The 14,945-nt window shown below is 47.1% G+C and overlaps 1 protein-coding gene and 1 non-coding gene across 2 annotated transcripts; both read right to left on the bottom strand.

The window, feature by feature from the left end:
- Positions 1-7,324: 7,324 nt before the first annotated feature.
- On the bottom strand, positions 7,325-13,336 carry LOC133355607 (large ribosomal subunit protein eL32). Its single transcript, XM_061572960.1, has 4 exons — positions 13,284-13,336; positions 10,674-10,777; positions 9,548-9,729; positions 7,325-7,606 (listed from the first exon to the last, which is right to left on the bottom strand). The coding sequence occupies exons 2-4, from the start codon at positions 10,767-10,769 to the stop codon at positions 7,477-7,479; spliced, it is 408 nt and encodes a 135-aa protein (XP_061428944.1). The 5' UTR covers positions 10,770-10,777; positions 13,284-13,336; the 3' UTR covers positions 7,325-7,476.
- Positions 11,101-11,237, bottom strand: LOC133355690 (small nucleolar RNA SNORA17). The gene has a single exon (XR_009756747.1). It is a non-coding gene; the product is annotated as a small nucleolar RNA SNORA17 (small nucleolar RNA).
- Positions 13,337-14,945: the final 1,609 nt, after the last annotated feature.

The following is a 14,945-nucleotide window of genomic DNA, read 5'->3' on the forward strand; positions in this document are numbered from 1 at the left end:
TTTTAACAAAAATCTTGGCCCGATTGCCGGTGTTTTCTCGAATAACCTGAAAATCAGGGGACACATTCCTATCACCCGGGCGACCTCTGAGGGCAGCTCTTCTGCGTTCACGTGACTGACAGCGAGATATTTCAAATTCTCAGAAGCTGGAATTTAGCCAAAGGAGAGAGCAAAACCAAGTTTAACGTGATGGATGTATTTTTCGTTTGTTGTGCATTAACTCACCACACCTTCTGGAGAACCCGACTTCAATCACAGACAACTGCTGTAACGCAAGATTTGAACTCCGCGTCCCACCCCGGAGACTCTGACCTCTGAGCCATCGATTCACTTCGAAGGGGGTTTTTTTTTAAGTCGGGGAAAGTCGTAGGGGCTGTTTTGACCATAACTTCATCCAGCCGGTCAGTGCGGTTCACCCATTCATAGGTACCCCACCGATTTCTAACGACCCTTCGACTCGTGTTATTGGCGATTGTTAAAGCGTGGACTTCGTATCTTACAGCGGAGAGTGTCGCATTATGTAGTGCGTTGAAATTGGTGAGAGACATGGAGAGGCTTTGACGCAAAATGTTGATTTTTTGGCATTGCATGGGGGCCACGGTGGCTAGGAGATGTTAACTATCTCGCCTGGTACACAGGAGGTCGTGGGTTCGCTCTCGACCCTGACGCCTGCTGCTGCTGTATATTTGAAGTTTGCGTCTATTTCTCCACGTGGTCGCGTGCATTTTCATCCTGGTCCTCCGGGTTTTTAAATCCTTTATGTTAAGTTCACTTGCGCGCTTACGACCGTGCAAATCTTTCGGTCGTTTTTTAACCCACTTCCCGTGATCCAATCGAGCTGACATTTTGCACACAGACTCGTTGTGCGTGACAATTTATTTTCGTGAAAATTTTTTTCCATAACTTTACACTTTTTAGGATTTTTTAAAATATTTAATTACCAATTACTTAATGGTGGCAGGCAATCATCTGACCCATAGGTGGCAGCCATCTCAAGCCAGAGGACGAGAGGACTCTAGCCGCCACGCATATAAAGATTTATAGTGAAAAACTTTGTTTTTACGGGTTAATTTTTTCCCTCCACGTTTAGAATCGTGCGTTTAGCCACTTCTCGTTGGCCAGGTCGCTTCTGAAAAAGAGCCACACAGCTCAGTGGGCCTTACCTGGTAAGAAGAAAACAAAAAACATTGTTATAGTTTAATAGTAATAGGTACCACACTGATTTCTAACGACCCTCTGACTCGGTTATTGACGATTGTGAAAGCGATAACTCCTACAGAGGAGCCCGTTACATTACTTCGTGCAAAAGAAGTTGGTGGGAGCCATGGAGAAAGGCTTTGAAGGAACATGTTATTTCCCGTTATAATGTATCGTTATAATCGCGGGGCCGTCCATCCCGCAGTCTTCCTCCGTTTCCCTCGCCAGCTTCCACTCCGTAGTCGAGACGTACGATTGCAACACCGCCACGCGTAAACTCGCCTCGGACAATTGCGTCATGTCTAAAGTGGGTATTGGGGGTGGACAAAGACCAGAAATTATTGCACAATACCAACACCTCCCCGGATAATAATAGATCCGCAGGTTTTTTTTTCTCATGTTTGTTCTGTGCCAACTAAAGGAACTTTTGGGGTCACAGTAGGACGACTGCCGCACTAGGAATTTCCAACTTCCCCCCACCCACTCACCCACACAGCACAACAACATTGACACTTCTCTTACCTACCATTATCATTATTGCCGTGTCGTCATTCATGAGTGGGCTATTTTGCATGCATCACGGGCGCGTACAGGATAGGTTGGGTCGCGAGTTGAAACGTCAGCCAGATTGGCCGACAGGATCGCATGGTATACAGCAGGCCGATCAGAACTGGCACGCGTGGATTTCACGCCATTACCGACACCAACACTGCCACCAGTACCACACAACCACAACGCAACCACCAACCACTACCACAGCCCAACCACCATATCACTGCAACAAAGCCACCAACATAACCACCTGACCCAGTTTCGTAACACAGCTGGCTAACCGCTACACACCACTACTGCTCCCCACACACACACGAGCACACGAACACTAAACAAACACAGATCCCCCCGTATATCGTGAATAGACTGTTGGGGCAAGTGAGGTTAGCGAGTAGCACCTATGTGAAGGCACAACAAACATAACCGTCATCACACCACCAGACCACCACAACAGCATCACCACACAGCACAACAAACCATAACCACCAGACCATCACGCGACCACCACGCCACCAGCACCACGAACAATCCATAATCCTCCCTTCATCGCCCGTGTTAATTGTCGTCACGTGTGGCCTTTATTTGCGTCCAGAACAGGTTTGGTCGCAAAGTTGAATCATGAACTCCACCCATGAGGGCCGTTGCATAGCAGCTTTGTCTCTCTCTCTCATTCTCTCTCTCTCGGCGTGTCGGCAAACCTATCAGCGAGCGGCTTCGGCGGGGTGGAACCTTCATGCAAAGGTCACGGTTATGGCTCTAGGTAAGTCGAGTACCGGGCGTTCTTTTCACGAATTTCAAAAATGTGAAATACGCACGCGCATTGAAATCCAGTGCGTAATGATGACGCTGTTAGTAATGATCCAAATAACGCGCCTAGCAGGTTCTGCTGCACAGCAAGAGTTTTCTTGACAGATACAAAATAACTACGCTATTTTTAGTTTTGCCAAGTAAGGCCCTCCGAGCTGTATACATCTTTTACAGAAACGACCTGGTCACAAACGATATCCCAATGAAGTGGCTTATCAAGTGGAAATCTATGGCAGCCAAAAACTCTAAACGCATGTTTCTAACTGTGGAGGGGAAAACCGGAGGACCCGGAGAAAACTCCACACAAACCACAGGGGGAGAGAGACACGCAAACTCCGAAATATACAGCAGGCATTGATCAGGGTCGGGATCGAACCCACGACCTCCTGTATATCAGGCGAGGTAGTTAACATCTCCTAGCCACCGTGATGATGAGAGGCACACAAACTCAAAATATACAGCAGGCATTGATCAGGGTCGGGATCGAACCCATGACCTTATGTATACCAGGCGAGGTAGTTAACATCTCCTAGCCACCGTGATGATGAGAGGCACGCAAACTCAAAAAATACAGCAGGCATTGATCAGGGTCGGGATCGAACCCATGACCTTATGTATACCAGGCGAGGTAGTTAACATCTCCTAGCCACCGTGATGATGAGACACGCAAACTCCAAATATACAGCAGCAAGCGTCAGGGTCGGGATCAAACCCACGCGCTCCTGTATACCAGGCGAGGTAGTTAACATCTCCTAGCCACCGCGTCGCCCATGCATGGGTGGTGAAGGACCATCAGGCGAATCACGATGGTCGGGCGGTGGTGACTGCGCGCTGCCCGTTGACTGCCTGTAATCTGGCACTGTGGAGACAGCAGCGAGGGACGTTGGATCACACCGTGACTTCCCCATCCCGTGGGTGTCGAAGGACCATAATACCTTAGCTTGCCATAAGACGGCAGTGCAGTAAAATGCTACAATCTCCATCTGGACCAATCTGAATGGGATAGTGTGTTGCCTCCACTTTATGAACGCCCATTAAACGACTGGAAGCATCTTAATATATAGAGGACTGCAAACCTTGGGAAATTGTTGGCACTCGCTCACCGCCTGGCTGATGCCTTCTGCGGTTCTTCCTTGTGCTCGAGTCGTCCTTTCCGAGTGAATACTGTGCGTAGCGAGTTGAAATCATTATTAAAGTATTATTACGCTTTCGGTAAAGTCACGGAGGTAGAAATAAAATAATAGATCACGACGTTTCGATCGCAACACAAGCAATCGTCATCAGGTGGGACAACCACAGCAAGAAAAAAAACTGCTGACTTTACCGAAAGAACGAGAGTTAGGATTCCTGCAGTCACGAAAGCTTCAAATCAAGATTATTACGCGAGGAAAGCCACATTCACTCTCATGGCTCTCGTGTTTCAGGAGGATCTCGCCAAGTTCTCACATCAGACTCCAATTGAGTAATTTTGCGAGTAGTACAATCAGGTCTCGGAGTACGCGGCGGAGGTTAGGTTCTGTGTACCCCCCGGCGTAAGCTGTGCTGCAGGCATTTATAGAAATATACCGTGTCAACCCATACGGTTTAGCCGTATTCTTGTACAGGGAAATTGAGTTTTCATAGTCCATACTGCGTACAGCCGTTTCAATACGGGCAAAAACAAATGTCTGTTTGTGTTTCTCCCTTGTGATGGGACTTTGTAGAATGAACGTTGAGATTTCTAAGGGCACGGGGTGACCAATAAAGTCTGAAATGGTCTGTAATAAGCTAGGCACTGATAAGGGGTTGACAGGTATATATATAAAATGTATATTAATGTTTATTAATGTTTAATAAAGTGTAGTACTGTACAGTAAACGATTCACTAATCATCTGTCTACGATAAATCCGAAAAATATGCGAGCTGGTTGGACTGGTTTCTTGTTTCTTTCGGTAAAGTCACGTAGAAGGGAAATAATAAAATAATAAAAATAAAACATTTTTTAATTATTCTCACGACGTTTCGGCCACAACGCAAGCAGCCGTCCTCAGGTGAAGAACAGTACTGTCAGAAAGACAGCGTCTGAATGCTGTCTTTCTTTCTGACAGACCTGTTCTTCACCTGAGGACGGCTGCTTGCGTTGTGGCCGAAACGTCGTGAGAATTATTTTATTATGTTTTATTTTTATTATTTTATTATTTCCATTCTACGTGACTTTACCGAAAGAACCAAGAAGATGAATCCCTGCAGTCACGAAAGCTTTAAATCGAAATTTAACTGGTTGGACTCGTTTCTTGCGCGGGCGATGCAGTTACAACGCTGTAAAATCCACGTTCGCGTGATGGCAGAGGAGGACGATTTCACTCCTCGCTTCCCACCCCCGTTGCATGTAACTAAAGTACGAGTCGCAAAGTGTAGAAATTATGAATCGGGGTCGTTCGCATGAGCGGGTCCGTGTACTCGGAGACCTTCCAGTATTTCAAACTTGGACCAATGACGTTGGAACGCATTGGCCTATCGTTGTGAATGCCATGAAATGGGATCTTAAAACATCGACCGAAAACCGGACGGCGAATATTTTTCTATGGTCAATGCACCCGCAGCATTAATCAGGGCGGCCACGGGTTACTGTGGAAAGGCGTGCCTTGTATTGTAGTGGCAGTGCCTTACACTGCTACTCCCGACTCCCAGCGCCAGTCCAGAAGCGCTCGAGAAATTGACGAGAAATACAAAATGTGCCTTTAGCAACGACCCTGTTCGTCCCACCCGTGTGACCTTGATGAACCCACGAACCCTTGTGGAAATTGCGTCTTTTATGCATGGCCATAACGTGGCTTTAAAAATAGAATTACGTCTTTACAGACCCGGGTCAGCCAAGGCCACGTCACAAAACTGAGTTTGCCAACGAAAATAAATAGGACTTGTGGTCCGTTTTATGTTGGCTTTCAAGTTGCAAGTGGATCTGTATCAACGATGTAACTTGAGGAGCGAGGCCTCAGCAATTGATGCACGCATGTCAACAGCAGGTACGCCTCTCGACAAAGTGGAACAAGAGCTGAAGTGTGCAAAGCAGGATAAAAAAAAGCAGCCCGCATGGAATTTACATGAACACGTGGATATTCAAATATACAAGCGTTAGGGGGACATCGCATTGACCGTTAAAAGTGGGCTTCGGCAGGGAGTTCCTTTACGGTACTCCACTCAGCCGGTGTGCAGATCGAGGGCGGGGAGCCATCGACTCGGTAAAACCATGGATTTTGCGGCACTGCCCTCTGCTGTTCACAGAGCGCTTCACAACCCATGTCCCACACCCGAGCACCACACTAACAAGCTAGGTCAGTGTTCTTCATTTGGAAAGACCCCTGGTGGCTTTTAGCGTGGACCCCGACAATACAACAAATGTGAAAACACCCCCCCCCCCATTATCATCACCGTGATGTCAAACACCAATGGTTTAAAATGTGGTAGCCCTCACACTGCCGATGCATTCCTATGACCACTGTTTCATTGCTTTTATAGCTTTATTTTGGCCATGTTTGTTTGTTGTAGTACAGAGTTAGACTGATGGCCTTAATCTAAGTTGTCTTGTGGTTGTTGTTGTTTGAGTTGCATCTCACTGGGAGTTTTGCTGTTGGTGTACGGTGCATTTTCTGCAATATTTTGCTGTCTTTTCTTAGATTTTCTTTTTGCACAGTCACTTTAAGATGTTTTCTTGTTCACGTTTTTGTTTGTTGCGGTTGCACCCAATTCAAGAGCCGAATGGCTCACAGGGCTATACCTAATACATGAACTTGAACTTGTATTATCGGCAAGCTCCCCCCACCTCACCTCTGAAAATTAGTTAAGATCACCAGTCGAGGTGCACTTTGAAGACACGAGTTGCAAACGCTCCAAGGCAGATCATGCAAGACTCCACGCGTTTTGGGTTAACCGACTGAAGTGGCGGGCAGGTGCCAAGGTTCCTCTTATAACCGACAAAGGCGGTTGGAGAAAATGACGTTCGCGAGCACCGATTCGATACTTTGCAATTGCAGCTGCTAATTGACATCAAGTAGCGTCACCACAGCGCTTGTGCCAGGCTGTGGAGGCGACGCCGGCGGAACAGAACAGACCCAAGCGCAAGGTGCCCCGTTTAGTAGTGGTGGGTAACCCGCGGGTTGCATACAGCCGACAGAGCCCCTCGTGGTGGCCCTGTTGTAAGTGTATTTAGGGGAGTGTTCTTCGTTGGCAGGCCACCACGGGCAACTAGCGGCCCCTGGTGGCCTTTAGTGCAGCCCCCAACAATACACGTGATAACACCCCTAGCAGGCGGCTGCGTGGCGGGCCTCACGTACAGATGTCTTCTCGACAATGGGGCCCCCCTCAGAAAATTAGTGAACACTCATTTAGGGTTATGCGTGGGGTCGCGATTTGCACACAAGCACGCTTTCAAGCTTGCGGCCCACCGAGGTGGAGGGCCGCTCATGTTGCCCACTCCTCTAGGTTGCCCATAACTGCCATACAGCCAGACTGGTGGTGGGGCAAGTCATGTTAGCGCACCTCTGAAGGCCAACGCGCCACGCCAGTGTGGTGTTGCCAGCACCACACGCAGCCACCTTTTTCTCCCACGTTTATTCTTACACGCCACACCAGCTACTTGCACAAGGCCGAGTCGACCTAGGGGAGGGCCCTGGACAAGCTCAGATATCCACCTAAAGCGGATATTAAACCCAGGTTTGAAGCAGTGCGCGAACCAAATGCTCCCCATGAAAGCATCACACAACCTCCACCAAAAACAGGACGTACAAGTTTCTTTTTCCACATTTTTATTCCGTTTACAAAGTGGCGCAAACAACAAGTCTGTACAGCGCAAACGGCTCTGTGGTGTGGTAAGTGGCCGTGCGGCGGCGGTGGTGGTGAAGAGCAGGATCAGGAGGAGGGGGACGGCGGGCGCTCGCCGCTCACTCGTTCTCCTCGCTGCGCAGGCGAGCGTTGGCGTTGGTCACCTTGATGGCGAGCTGCGCAGCGCGCTCCACGATGGTCTTGCGCTTCTTTGACGAAACGTTGTGCGCGATCTCGGCACAGAACGTCCTTGGGGGAGGGCAGGACACGAGGACCGGTTAGAGAAGCGGTGCGTGCGTTGGTACGAGGCACGAAGACGTTTACCGGAAGGTTCCGTTAAACCGCACAAAACGCAACTCGAAAATGAAACCGACCCAACATACCATTGTGTTGACCCCGCCCCCCCTCATGAAAGTATCAAGACTCATAAAACTTTGTAGGATAAATGACAATTATGACTTTAAGTAATTTCAATATACGTCTCGCCCAGCGCACCAGATAACGTTTTGGGTGTTTGAAGCAGCGCTTCTCAACAACTTTTTTAGTATGGTGGCCCCTAGGCCTTCATGGCACGTATTAAATCTATACCGGCATGTTATTGTGTATTCATGTTTTGTCACCAGTGAAGAACCAACAACGTTTTCTTGCACACAAGCCATTTCTCCTGCATGATATTCATTATATGCCACAGCCTGTGCCCCCCCACCCCCGAAAGGCAAGCCACACGGGTTGACAACCACCGCTCCAAGGTGTTCACGAGAGGGTGGGTTTCCCACCAACCCTAAATTAAGAGCTTTTTGTTAAATTTACCAGGTAAGTCCTACTACTATTGTAAAACAGGACATACTGTGCTGCAGGCATTTAAAGATGTATTAATGAATCCATTAAAGGCGTTTCTTACTCTTCCATCGAAATGTGTGCTTAAAAAAGGTAAAAAATATATATTTTACCAGGGAAGTCCCACTGAGCTATATAGCTCGTTTTCATAAACGACCTGGCCACAAATGACAACCCACTGAAGTGGCTAATGTGTAAATCAGCTAAATATTATAAAACACACTTCTCAATGTGGAAGGCAAAACCAAAGGATCCGGAAAAAAATCCACAAGACCACAGGGAGAGACGCACGCAAACTCCAAACATATAGGCGCCAGGGTCGGAATCAAGCCCCACGACTTTCTGAAAATCTAGGCGAGGGAGTTAACATCTCACCACCGTTGCTCAACTTGGCAGCATCCCGAGTGCAGAGTGGCAGTGGGAGGCACCGAGACAAAGGCCAGGCCAGATTCAAACGCCAGGCCAGATTCAAACGCCGTCTGGCTTCCAGTCCATGGGGCATAGCAGCTCCATAGATGCGGTTCTTTAGGAGGTCGTCAGTTGGCTATTTGGATGTTTTGGGTTTACTCTCCAACACACCAGAGTGTGCTGAAGTAGTAACTAATTCGCATGCTTTTACGACGTGACAAACCTAACTCATTGGCTGTCGGGTGATGGTGGGTTATATTTACACAATCTTAACTAAAAAAAACCTTTACTATGGATATTGGTCGCGAAAGCCTACGTCTTAAAACTGTCTCGTAGATTTGTGGTTAAACTGGCCCATTCGTCCATTCATGAGCTGATAATTGTAATCAACTTTTTTGCGGTCGCTTACTTGGGCCCCGATTTGCACGACTTTTGGAAACGATAATCAATTAAAAAACAAATTGTCCCCCTACTCGGGATCTCAAGAGGCAGCTCTGATATTCGCTTCCGGACCGTTCTCCCAACACATAGTAGAAGACAAAATATTTTACGAAAATATTCTCTAGGAACCACCTTAATCGCAATTCTATTAGGCCGGGGGGGGGGGGGGGGTTGGGGGCAATCAACCACAGACATCCCCTAATCCTGAAACACGTTCCTTCGGAGTGGGCAGGTAGGAACTTGGTTGGACAGCGCATTCGCGCACGACAGAAAGCTCGCGGTCACGTGACGCACTTCAACCAATCCGGGAGCGTGCTACATGTTTGGGAGGGGCTATGCACGACAGACAAATAATCCGTGGTGGGCAGTGTGGAACTGTTGTTCCTACCTGTATGAAATGTATTTTTTATATTGGTCACGAAAGCCTACGTGTTAAAACGATCCCCTACTGCTGCAGACATGCAAGAGACAAGCACGGGGGCGCGGATGCCATCACACACTCACTTGTTGCTCATCATGAGCACCTCCAGCTCTCGCACGTTGTGCACGAGGAACTTGCGGAAGCCAGTGGGCAGCATGTACTTGGTCTTCTTGTTGCTCCCGTAACCGATGTTGGGCATGCGCAGCTGCCCCTTGAAGCGCCGCCTCACGCGGTTGTCAATACCCCTCGGCTTGCGCCAGTTCGGCTGCCGGGTCACAGAGGGGGGGGGCGAGAATGGGGGGCAGGGGAGGGAGATGACTAACGTGTTAGAGGGCGAGCTGGCCATGTGTGTTAACCACGATCTTCCTTGATTTTTTTAACAGGTCTGGATTATAAACTCTTGTTAAAAAAGGCCAAAGCGATTTCTTGTTCAAATGGAGCACCGAGGTGGTTGCTCATCTTTTGTTTACAGCCGTGAGTCAGTGGTGGAATTAATGGCAGGCACAAGATTATCATGGGACAACCGCTGTTGATTTCGCCACAAAGTGCTAGTTATTTTACCAAACAACCCCTAACCAGGATTAGAATTTGCAATCTTACAATTCCATGCTGCTCGCTCGACCACTGAGCTGGTCGGTAGATTACAAAGATAATTATATTGTCTATTGTTAATTTCTTTTATATTTTTATTACCACTGTACTTGCATGGCTCCAAATCCATTCGTGGATAAACTTCAGGAGTGCACTCACTATCTTCAAGATCCTTCAGTCACCACTACCTACCCTCTCTCCAATCTCATCAATTTCTAACAGGTCTCCATGCACTCTCCTCCCCTTTCACTACACATTACTTTCCTCCATGCTTTCCAACATCTCCTCTCATTACACTATTCATATTTTCATGCACTCTGCTCCAGCAAGCAAGCAAGGCCTTCTCGTTTGAAACCCCCAGTTCAACCGCTCAGCTGGAGGTGGCTCTTTCATCTGCAACTCTTTCAACCACAGCCACCCATGCAGTCGGCTCCCGACACTTTAAAAGTCCAGGCTCAAGATCTTACGATTTTCCTCTAGCTAGCTGTTTGTTTATAAAATGAATATGCCTCCTGTCAGATACCCATATCCCAGCGTTTCTGTACAGCATTTTGGAGATACAAAATACGAACAGGAATTTTTTTTTCATTCTATTCAAAGTAGTCCCCCCCCCCTCACCTTGATCTTGATGTAGCGGTCCGACTGGTGGCGCTTGAACTTCTTTGTGCGCTTCTTCACGATCTTGGGCTTCACGAGGGGACGTAGCGCCACCATGGTGCCGCCTGTGCCCGCACACACACACCGCACACACACACCGCACACACACACCGCACACACACACCGCACACACACACACACCGCACGCGCACACACACACACACACCGCACACACACACACACACCGCACACACACCGCACGTTCCGTCAGCACCGTGACACGCTCCTCAACACACTCGCGCAAGCTAGAGCTCACGGGCCACGTACAAAATCAGTGGAAATACCTGAATCGGTTCAAGGTGTTCCTCCCTACCCCCCCCCCACAGCCTCTGTTCATGCCAGGACGACCTAGTTGGTGTTAAGCCAGCCATGTTCGTGTAAGGGCGGCGATGTTGGCTCCACAATCATTCAGGGCGACCATGTAGGTGGCGGCCGAGTGTAAACTAGGAGCCTGATTCTCTATGCCCACGTGTGACACAGGGAAAGCACCGAGACGCCAGCCCTGTAACGCCTAAACGGGGCATTTCGTAGCTCGACAAGAACGATTCAAGAAGCCATGAGGCCGCCCGTCCTTTAATCTTGCCACATCGCGACCCAGAAACTTTCGGGAGCTTCGCAGAACAAGATTCTCATCTTTGCGATTCGCCAGTCTCACTACCTGAAAGTTGTACTACTGACAAAGCGTTATATAATGAACTGCTCATAATAAGCACGCCGCCTTGTTCCAAAGTCCTAACAAGGGATTTTTGTGATTCCAAGTGAAGAACCAACTATTCAATGTCTATCCAGAATAGTGGACACGTTTAAACTCTCATGCTAAACAGATGCACTTATGGCACAACTGAGACTATTTTAAGTATTTAACAAGCCGATTTTAATATCTTTAGTAAAACACTTTCTACAAAAAGACCGACCAATGCACGCCTCGAGCAGCATCGCAGCACGGTTTTGCAATTCAAAAATGAAATTTCGATTTAAAGTTTTCGTGACTTTACCGAAAGAACCAAGAAGATCAAAGATGAAACCTAAAAACAACCGCATTAAGAGGCGCGTAGCTCGTAAAGCATCTCAACGATTCAGCAAACATCGATTCTTACAAAATTACAGGGGTAGTCAATCCAGGCAGCGCTGGCCGTGGGAGGGTGGTTTGGACCATACTTCACTACACCGGCACACGCATCTCTATTGCAGAAGACGGTGCCTCGTGCCAGCACCGCTAAACACCAAAAGCTTTATAGCAGCCATGGGTCTACCTGGCCGAGATCTAACGACTGAATCGTCAATTCAAACATGTGCTTTTACGCTCGCGATACACGCATTGAATCGACGAAAAGCGTGGCTCCCACACCTGAGATGAATTATTGCCCTAAACGTTGCCGACTTATACAAATTTTATTTCAAGGCAAGTATACCGATAAGTATACGAATTCTTTCACAAAAACACCAGATTTCTCACTACATGGTGGCTCGCGAAAGTGCGAGGAGAGTTTATAATCGTCAGCGGATACATCATCCCACTGCTTTTTAAGCAACCCGATTATTTTACGATTCAAACAGAAACTTCACATCGTAGGATGCAAATGTTACCACATGGGCTAAGGGAACTGAAGCGTTCAAAACACAAACGGGACAAGTTCGTGTTTTTAACGGAAACGTTCAGTGACTTGTTAGGTAATTATAACTAAGGCTGTCCTTTATGTGCTTATACGAACTCGAACTGCATTCGACACCCGGCGACGGCTAACATCAGTGGCGAGTGACATAACCAGAGCCAGGCTTTCAACAACCTACAGTGACCAGCGTGGTTAAGTATGGTCAAGCAACCCCTATAACATATACGGCGTAGGAGAAAGCAGCTTTCAATGCAGCAGCGGACGAAAAGACAATTGACATACACGATGTCTACAATATTATACGAGCGCTGACAATGTCAAAGTATAACTATTAACATCCGACTACGTAGGCCGGGAAGGCCACGATAAAGCGGACACGTGTTTCGAGCGTACACAGATGTGTGTCCACTGCTGTATAGCAAGTACACGAACCATAACCATTCGCCTATTAACCTCCTTTTGAATACTGCGAGTTTTATTAAATAGTAATAATTGGGGGCATCTTGAATGTTTTTAGGCTCGTAAGGGTGTCAGATTGGCAGCCGCGATGATCATCGTTAACGGAACCCCTCACACGCGTGTACAGTATATTGTACGCATTGCGAGTTCATTGACAAAAGCTGGGTTTGCACGACGATAACCAATTTTAGAAATGCAAACATTTTGTTTTAATCTCACAATTAATGTTAAATGTTTACAACTACAAACATCACCGGGGTCCCCTTTCAGTTCACGCTTGCGGCCTATGCCGCAAACGCACTGCGCGAGCCTGCGGCGCGCGCAGGCAATCGCTAACCGAACAAAAACACACAACTTCCCCAAAATAATCGGCGAACATATTTACATCGACGCGCGCCTAAGAGTCCCGCCAACAAGATAAACTATTTAAGGATAAGTTTGTTCGTCGCCACTTCGTGGATTGTCGCGGATTACGGAGCGCACGTATGTCTGTACTCACCTCAGCCGGTCCCAATATGGAGGAAGGAAGGGGCGAGCGCGGGGGATTGTGGGATATAGGGCCCTTGATTTAATAAATTATTTACCTCCTATACATACGGTGCTTAAAACAAAATGTAAAAAGAAAATTAAGCAACCAATATATATACCAACCTTACTCTTTGGTTTTATTCGGTAAAGGCACGTAAGTAAAAAATTTAATAAAAAGGAAAAACAACTACATTTTTTCATTTTTATTTTATTTTTTACCGACGTGACTTTACCGAAATAAAACCAAAAAGTATGATTATTGCATTCACGAAAACTTCAAATCTATAATATATACCAACCTTTAGAGCCGGATTATCCTCGTAGCAAAAGTAGCTGCATATGCTACGGGCCTCCCACTTTCAAGGGCCGTGCGCTAAATGCTTTCAAGCTATCAATTTCGGTTCAGTGATTCTGCACTTGTTCTATTACTATAGTACTATGCTGCCTTAAACTTTTATGAACGACTGGGTGTTGAAAGTTAGCGATTTATCGTATTATCTGGATGTATAGAAAATAAAAAAAGACAATTACTTTACAATGCAAGTAAAAATTTACGTGTTTTAATATTGACGTTTTTTTTTTATTTAGGGCCCCTTTATATTATATGCTACAGGCACTGCACTAGCTTAATCCGGCACTGACACCCCTTGAAATTGAACAAGTAGTAAGTAGGCTTTCGCCACTAATATTATCATACCTGTAAACCCATATGGTTTTCCCCGCATTGTTGTTGCAGGAAAATTGAGTTTGCAGGTCTATACGGTGTACAGCCGTTTCAATATGGGCACATTTTGTTGTTTTTTGTGTCTATTTGTTTGTGTTTCTCCCTTGTGATGATGATGATGGGACTTTGTAGGATGAACTTTGAGATGTATAAGGGAACGGGGTTGACCAATAAGGTCTGAATTTGTCTGTAATAAGGTAGGGCGGCTGATAAGGGGGTTGACAGGTATGTATTATCCGTAATAAAGGAGGTTTATTTTGGGTTAGGTCCCGTAAACATAAATGTGTCGTGAAACCCACCACCACCCAACACGGCCAAGTCGGGGTTTTTCACGTGAACAGAACGTGCCAATTCGTGACTACTTCAGCACACCGGTGTGTTGGAGAGTAAAACCCACAACATTTATGGCACCCCTTAAATTTTTCAACCATCTAGTACATCGTTAATAGGTTTTCTGTTGCGTGGCTTTTATCCTTTAAATAAAAATCGCCAGAATGTAATATTTTTCTGCTATCTAAGACTCATCCTGACGTATCAGCAATGTGTAGATTACTCCAAGATATTACGGTGACTACAATTGTAATAAGAGAGCGTCATCTCCTGCATTAGTGTGGGGGTTACATTACACATCATACAGTCCACGTTTGATCAATAGTAGGGATTCTATATCCGGGGTAAAGGTGAATGGGCGGATCTACCAGGGAAGCCTCTGGAACGTTCCCGAAGGTTCTAGGAGGGGCGTGGCCAGAGGCGGGGCTAGAGGCGGGGCTTAGCCTCCGGGGAGTGAATATAAGCAACGTTAGGGGCAGAGGTCGCAAACGGGTTTTTGATTCCGTACCCTTACCTGGCCGCACCAGGGTCGCAAACGGGTACCCGTACCCTACCCGATACCCGGCTACCCGTACCCGG

This window comes from Lethenteron reissneri, chromosome 51 (assembly GCF_015708825.2).
Source record: "Lethenteron reissneri isolate LAM-NWPU_2019-01 chromosome 51, ASM1570882v1, whole genome shotgun sequence".
NCBI classification, from domain to species: domain Eukaryota; kingdom Metazoa; phylum Chordata; class Hyperoartia; order Petromyzontiformes; family Petromyzontidae; genus Lethenteron; species Lethenteron reissneri.

What these genes read in the sequence shown, in the direction of transcription:
- LOC133355607 (XM_061572960.1), bottom strand. Translation starts at nt 10,769, where the DNA reads ATGGTGGCGCTACGTCCCCTCGTGAAGCCCAAGATCGTGAAGAAGCGC. An exon ending in ACCGCTACATCAAGATCAAG is followed by an intron (nt 9,730 to 10,673) that starts GTGAGGGGGGGG and finishes GTGACCCGGCAG; the next exon opens with CCGAACTGGCGCAAGCCGAG. An exon ending in GTGCTCATGATGAGCAACAA is followed by an intron (nt 7,607 to 9,547) that starts GTGAGTGTGTGA and finishes CCCTCCCCCAAG; the next exon opens with GACGTTCTGTGCCGAGATCG.